We start from the raw sequence: 7,248 nt of genomic DNA, 5'->3' as shown, positions 1-7,248 counted from the left end.
TATGTTTAAAGCTGGTGAGGAAACTCCTAAAGCTATGGCATGGATATCATTCCAAGGTCTATTACCTACATTCTTTGTGAAGGAATGCCTATTTTCATTAGCTTCAGCAGTTGGGAAACCTTTGCACCTTGATATGGCTACTATCAACAAAACTAAACCTAGTTGTGCGAGGGTGATAGTGCTAGTGGATCATCTTGCTGATCTGCCTAAAAAGGTAAGGATGGATATAGAGAATGAAGCAACTGGGGAGATTAGAACTGAGTGGGTGAAAATCCAATATGACATGCTACCCAAATATTGCAAACTTGTAAACTACAGGGTCATGATCAGATTGAGTGCTGGAGGCTGCATCCAGAGTTGTATGTGGAGAAAGATAATTTGAAACAACCTGTGAATGACAAGGAACAGGACAATGCTAAGAAACAACCTTTAATGATTCTATCTAGTGGAAAGGTTGTGGGTAATCTAACTGGCAACGTGAAGGAACAGTGGAAAGAAGTCAAGGATAATCGAGTTAGGAAAATTGTGAATCAAATTGCAGAACAAGGAAATACTAGAAAAGAAATAGTTCCAGTACAGCAGGGTAGAAAACAACAAACTAATGGAGGTAATAAGGATAAGAACGCAGGACAACAAACTGATGTTCAAGGGAAGACTGGAAAGGAGATAGTACTAGTTGATCATGGACCAAATAAATAGGTTCAAGTGGGAAATAAATTTGCAGTATTGGAGGTTGTAGATGAGGAAGAAGAAAGTGACAATCAATTGGAGTTAGTAGCTTATCAACCAAGTCCTAAAAGTCCAGTAATTGAGAATCAAATTGCAGCTCCACAAAGTCAAAAAGAGTTTGTCAACAATGTTGGAAAGTTAAACCCAGCAGCACCAGTTTTTAATCCCAATTCAGCTGGGATTGGCTCAAATAATGGTGGTGTGGATACATCTTCAACCGGGAAAGGGAAGGATACAAATAGAGCTAAGGAAACAACTGCACAGTGGGTTCAAAGAGCTTTCAAGGATACTACAGTTGGTATTAACACATCATGTCAGGACATACCTACACAAGATACTCTTGTGGATAGAGAGCTGGTCAAAACACTGGAAATTAAATCTGCTAGTAAAACTAAGAGTGATTTTCCTAAGGTGAATGAAAGAGTTCAGTGGAGTAGAGGCAGGCTATGGTCTGAGTGCAAATTGAGGAAGATCCAGATGAAGGGGAAGTTCTAGATGGTGTACCAACTGATGAGGAATCAATTGATGATGATCAAGAGGGAAAGGAGCAAAGTTTAAATGGGGATCCAATTGTTACAGTCATGAACACAACTGATGAATTCACAAATAATGTTAATGTAGAAGCCAATGTTCAGAAAGCAGTCAAGGACAATCAGGCAACAACAAAAAGTGATGGAATAGGTACAGAGAATCCTGAAGGGAGAGGGAATGATGCTATTGATCCAGGAGGAATTGTGGAGTTTGCAAAACAAAAGGAGGTTGGTGTTTTCAATCAAAACAAGACTGCAAAAAGTGGGAATGAGCAGTTGTCAAAACAATTACAGCTACACCAAAGAATACTATTCCATTGGAATCCACACAGTTGAAGGTGCTGAAGAAAAGAGAGGATCATGCTATGGTAATTAAAAAACCAAATATTGTGGCCACATTAGGACCTATTGATGCCAATGATGCAGATGATGAAATTGACAGAACAGGCATAGATATGGATCAAGAATCTACTGCCCAGAACTTCTTAAATGTCGCAATGCAGGGGGATCTTTCACCCAGGCATATTTAAAAGGTTAAATCAGTGGCAAAAGGAAGGAAGAAATAGCAGAAAGACAACACTACTGTGCACATAGGTGGTATGCAAACAAGGAGGACTCTGACCAAATCAAACAATCAGTAATGGATGCTCTTATATGGAATATAAGGTCAGTAAATACCCAGCAAGCCTTTGAGAGGCAAATCAAAATGCATAGGAAACATCATTATGAATTTATAGGATTAATGGAGCCAAAGCAACATGCTAGAAAACTGGAGAGATATAGAACTAAAATTAGTTTTGCACAGGCAATCCCAAATGTGTCAAACAAGATTTGGGCCTTCATAGATGAGGTGTTTGAGGTTACTGTGATGTATAATATGGTACAACATCTAACTCGTAAGACTACTACATACAGAAACTCATGTGGAACTTGTTCTTACTTTAGTATATGCTAAATGTGATACCATTGAGAGAATAGAATTATGGGACTTAATGTATGCAATTGCAAGGGACATGACTGTGCCATGGCTTGTAGGTGGAGATTTAATGTCATATGGGATGAAGAAGAAAAGTTTGGTGGACTGACAGTGTCATTGAATGAAATTGGTGATTTTCGACACTGCATTAATACCTGTAACTTAACTGATCTTGGTTTCAAAGGGAGTATCTTTACTTGGTGGAATGGGAGAGCAGAAGAGGACAGTATTTTCAAGAGGCTGGATAGATGTCTAGCGAATGCTGAATTCCCAACAAACTTTCCCAGGAATTGAAGTACCTCATCTGTCAAAGATAGGCTCAGATTACAGTCCAATGCAATTGAAGTGTGATATAGAGGCTGCTCCAGTGAAGAAACCTTTTAGGTTCCTTAATTTTTGGGTTAAACGTGAATCCTTCAAAAATATGGTGAGAGAGAACTAGCAGGCAGATTTTTGTCCAAGTTCATTCATTATGTTCAACTATAAGTTAAAAAAGTTAAAGAAGGCTTTATCAGTATCGAGTAGAGCAACTTTTGGTGATATATTTCTGAAGATAGCCAGCATGGAAGAGGTAGTTATGGTTCATGAGGCTGAGTTTGAAGATAATCCTACAAAGATGAACAGAGAAAGGCTTCAAAGAGTGCAGGCAGAGTTGATCAAATTTCTAGCTTTGGAGGAAAAAAATTGGAAACAGAAGGCATGGATGACTTGGTTCAAAGATGGTGACAGGAATACCAAATTCTTTCATGCTCAAGTCAAAGGTCGAAGGAAGAGGCTACAACTCAATAGAATTCAAAACAGTCTAGGCAATTGGATTGAGGAAGATGAGGAGATTGTTGAGGAAGCAGTGAAGTTCTATGAAGATCAAAATAGAGAAACCACAGTGCCTACCTCATTTGACATTATAAACCATGTGCCTACACTGATCAATGTTGAGCAGAATTCAGACTTAGTGAAGCAGCCAACTAAAGATGAGGTTAAAAATGCAGTGTTTGGTTTGAATATAGATAGTGTAGGAGGTCCAGATGGATATACAGATAGTTTTATCAATCTTGCTGGGACATAATAGGAGATGACCTATTTAATATGGTGAGAGCATTCTTCAATGACCATGAACTTCCAAAATGTGTGACACTCACTAATCTAGTACTGCTTCCTAAGAAAAAAGAAGTGACAACATTTTCTGATTTAAGGCCTATAAGCCTTAGTAACTTCTCCAACAAAGTTATCTCGAGGGTGATTCATGAGAGATTAGTGGGGTTAGTGCCTAATATCATACCTGAAGAACAAGCTGGCTTTGTGAAAGGAAGGAGCATTGTTGAAAATATTCTTCTCACACAGGAGATTATTACAGATATCAGACTTAGAACCAAAGTTGGGCCAAATGTTGTTATGAAGCTCGATATGACTAAGGCATATGATAGATTGTCTTGGATTTTCCTAACCAAGATGCTTAGGAAGATGGGATTTTAGAGAGATTCATTGGCATAGTATTTAGGATCGTCTCGAATAACTGGTATTCAGTTCTCATCAATGGACAGGCTCATGGTTTTTTTGAATCATCGAGAGGAGTCAAACAAGGAGATTCACTATCTCCTACACTATTTATTCTAGTTGCAGAAGCACTTCCGAGGGGTCTAAATTCTTTGCATTTGAATCTGTACTTCTGTGGCTTTTGTCTACCTAAGTGGAGTCCCAAAATTAACCACTTAGCCTACGTAGATGATAAAATTATATTCTCTTCATTTGATGCTACATCATTGAGACTAATCATGGAAATATTGACAGCACATGAGACAACATCTGGGCAGCTAGTGAACAAGAGCAAATCAGATGTATACAAGCATCACTCAATAGATATAAAGGAGGCTAATAAAGTGAAAAGGGTAACTGGGATCAAAAGGCTAGAATTCCCAATCATATACTTGGGTTGTCCTATTTTTTACGCGAGGAGAAAACTTGATTATTATCAAGGTTTGATCACTAAGGTGTTGGAAAAGTGGAAAACATGGAAGGGGAAGATGCTTTCTATAGGTGGTAGAGAAGTTTTGATTGCTCATGTACTGCAGAGTATGCCAATTCATTTACTCTCAGTAGTAAATCCTCCCAACAATGTTATAAACAAATTGCATAAAATTTTTGCACCGTTCTTCTGGTGCAGTTCAGTAGGAGGCAGCAGCAGGCATTTGGCATCATGGAAAACCTTATGTATGCCATGTGAAGAAGGTGGGATTGGCTTTAGATCTTTGCACGATGTAGCTAAAGCATTGTTTTGTAAATTGTGGTGGAACTATCAAACCAAGCCAAGTATGTGGAGCTCATTTATGAGCCAGAAATTGCAAAAAAATGAATTTCGTGATCGTGCCATGGAGGAGAGGATCACATGTATGGAGGAAGATGTTAGAGTGTAGGGATCTAATTGAGCACCAAATAATGTGGCGCCCAAAGATGGGATCTTTACTCTTTTGGTATGATAACTGGACAGGATTAGGGGCATTATACTTCATTGTACCTCAAGATTTTGGGATTGATGAGACTATTCATAATGTCTATGATGTGGTTGAAGAGGGTAGCTGGAATGTAAATAGGCTTCTGGAGGTTTTACCTGAGGAGTATGTCCTGCACATCATAGAAAAAAACAAGTCACCTACTGCATATGAGGTACTTGATATACCTTACTGGATGTTGGAAACAAGAGGCTTCTTCAGTGTTAGAACAACATGGGAGTATCTGAGAAGGAGAGATGATCCAAGGGTAGCATACAAGATGATTTGGGTGAAGGGCCTACCATTCAAAATTTCCTTTTTCATGTGGAAAGTTTGGAAAGCAAAGTTACCCCTTGATGACTTCATGAGGAGATTGGGATATTTCATGCCCTCTAAATGCTGGTGCTGCTCACAGCCTAAGGAGGAAACTTTACAACACATGTTCTTCATGTCTGATACTGCAAGGAGTGTATGAAAGTATTTCCTATCAAGTGCAGGTATTGCACTAGAAGGATTGTCTATGCATCAAGCTATAACTAAATGCTGGACTACCAAAGTGTGTCCTAGACTAAAACCAATTATACAAGCATTGCCCTTATGCATTGTATGGGAATTATGGAAGATGAGGAATAACATGAAATATGGAGATGCAGTGTCAACTAGTAGAGTCATATATCAAGTTTCATCTACTCTTCAAGCACTTGTTAGAGTAAGGAAACCAGGAGTGCAGAATGCCCCTCATAAATGGCATGATCTACTTTCACTGATGGAGAATTATACCCCTGATTGAAGGTTGACAAAGTAGTTTGGGAATTCCCAAGAGAATGCTGGCTCAAGGTCAACACAGATGGTGCATCTAGGGGGAATCCAGGCAGGAGTGCAATTGGCTACAATGCTAGAGATGAAAAGGGAGATATAGTGTTTGCAGAATGGAAGGAAATCAATGAAACAACAAACACTGAAGCAGAGGCAATGGCAATTGTAGAAGCTTTGAGATACTGCAGGATGCAGCAGTACTCTCAAGTGTGTGTTCAAACTGATTCGATGCTCATGAAGAAAATAATAGAGGGAATGTGGAAGCCACCTTAGCTTGGTGCATAGCTGAACAAGTGGAGGAGATCATATAACTGTTGGAAGGGAGCAACTATGTGGTGTCACACATTTTTAGAGAAGCAGATCATCTTGTCAATTATGCATTAGATCATGGTGATATTGAATGTCAGGAATTTTGGCATCTGGATAGTCAAGGAAGGAGGTTAGTTAATGAAGATAAATTACAATGTCCTTATTTGAGGGTAAAGGTAGCCAAGAATTAAGGGTTGAGGCCCTAAGGATTTGCAGGGAACAGGAGAAATCGTTAGATCAGCATATTAAAATCCTAAGGGATGAGAGTATGTTGATCACATTTTTCACTAACAATGTTTTCCTTTTTTAGGAAAAGCTACTGTATATATGCCCTATCTTTTGAGAAACTCCCACGTGGTGGTATTAGCACCTAGTACTCATTCCACTGGGAGGTAATCGAAAGTAGGCACAAGCATAAAGGCAAGGAGGATCATGGCACTGACCACACTGTTACACAGAAATGGCGTGGTATACAACTGCTGCTGGGAGCAAAATCTGGAATCAAAAAGGGTGCCAAGGGATAAGATGCAAAAATATAGCAGCACCTCAATGTCACAAGAAGGGAACTGCATAACAATTCACTCAGATAAGATATGTAAAACACACGCAACCCCCAACAAAAAATGCTATTTCAACTGCACTCAACACTGGTGTAGAGTTGAAATCATATGCTCGCGTGTGGAATTTGGTGGCGTATTGACCGAAAGAACAAACCATTAGAAAAAGCCAACAAAGTATACAGGGAGCAAGCAAAATACAAGGAAGAACACCTTGATTACGAGGAAGAACTCATAGTCATTCATGTTCAAATCCTAAAGGAAGAGAACATGGAGATGATTGTTTTATCTAACATGGTTTTCTTTTTTGTAGGGAACATTACTGTAACTATGCCTCATTTTATGACGAACCTTCAATTGGTGGTATTAGTACATTTTACTCATTCCATTGAAGGGGAATCATGGATGAGCACAAGCATAGTACTAAGGACAGGAAGGGGCAAAGCTGTTGCCTAGTTTTCTCTCAGGGAAGGACAGTAGACCGATTGGTTTTGGCAATAATTTCTGGGTAAATTGGCTATGTTGAAATAAATAATCTAAATTCAGCACAATTACTCAACAACCCAGAGGTCAAACCATACAAAGAGGGTAGGTGAATACACAAGGAATGCATACGAACTAGGTCACAAAAACAGCAAGGTGGAGCAATTTTGGCCAGGACACTCGACTGGGCAACTTTGGCAACATGTTTTGGACTTTGTAGATCCAATATGGGTTTATATATCAATACGACATAATAGTAGGACAATCCAGGAGGAATGCTATGCAACGACTTTAACAAAACACAGAAGGAAATCATGCAAAAATGAATGCCAAAACAATGGCAATCAACATTTCTGGGCAGT

At 39.1% G+C, this 7,248-nt stretch overlaps 2 protein-coding genes across 2 annotated transcripts; both read left to right on the top strand.

Moving 5' to 3' along the window:
* LOC109227751 lies at window positions 1,900-3,301 on the top strand. Its single transcript, XM_019392945.1, has 4 exons — window positions 1,900-2,129; window positions 2,295-2,461; window positions 2,523-2,662; window positions 2,789-3,301. Exons 1-4 carry the CDS (start codon window positions 1,900-1,902, stop codon window positions 3,299-3,301), a joined length of 1,050 nt encoding a protein of 349 aa, XP_019248490.1.
* Window positions 4,684-5,810, top strand: LOC109227749. Its single transcript, XM_019392944.1, has 2 exons — window positions 4,684-5,190; window positions 5,514-5,810. Exons 1-2 carry the CDS (start codon window positions 4,684-4,686, stop codon window positions 5,808-5,810), a joined length of 804 nt encoding a protein of 267 aa, XP_019248489.1.

Source organism: Nicotiana attenuata, chromosome 6 (assembly GCF_001879085.1).
Source record: "Nicotiana attenuata strain UT chromosome 6, NIATTr2, whole genome shotgun sequence".
NCBI classification, from domain to species: Eukaryota; Viridiplantae; Streptophyta; class Magnoliopsida; order Solanales; family Solanaceae; genus Nicotiana; species Nicotiana attenuata.
This window is presented reverse-complemented; position numbering and strand designations above follow the sequence as displayed.

Bases quoted from the DNA above. Each gene is read 5' to 3' on its own strand.
- LOC109227749 (XM_019392944.1), top strand. From the start codon at position 4,684: ATGGGATCTTTACTCTTTTGGTATGATAACTGGACAGGATTAGGGGCA. The intron at 5,191-5,513 runs GTATGAAAGTAT...CCCTGATTGAAG, and splicing joins TGTCTGATACTGCAAGGAGT to GTTGACAAAGTAGTTTGGGA.
- LOC109227751 (XM_019392945.1), top strand. From the start codon at position 1,900: ATGGATGCTCTTATATGGAATATAAGGTCAGTAAATACCCAGCAAGCC. The intron at 2,130-2,294 runs GTATAATATGGT...CATGGCTTGTAG, and splicing joins GTGTTTGAGGTTACTGTGAT to GTGGAGATTTAATGTCATAT. The intron at 2,663-2,788 runs GTGAGAGAGAAC...ATATTTCTGAAG, and splicing joins GTGAATCCTTCAAAAATATG to ATAGCCAGCATGGAAGAGGT.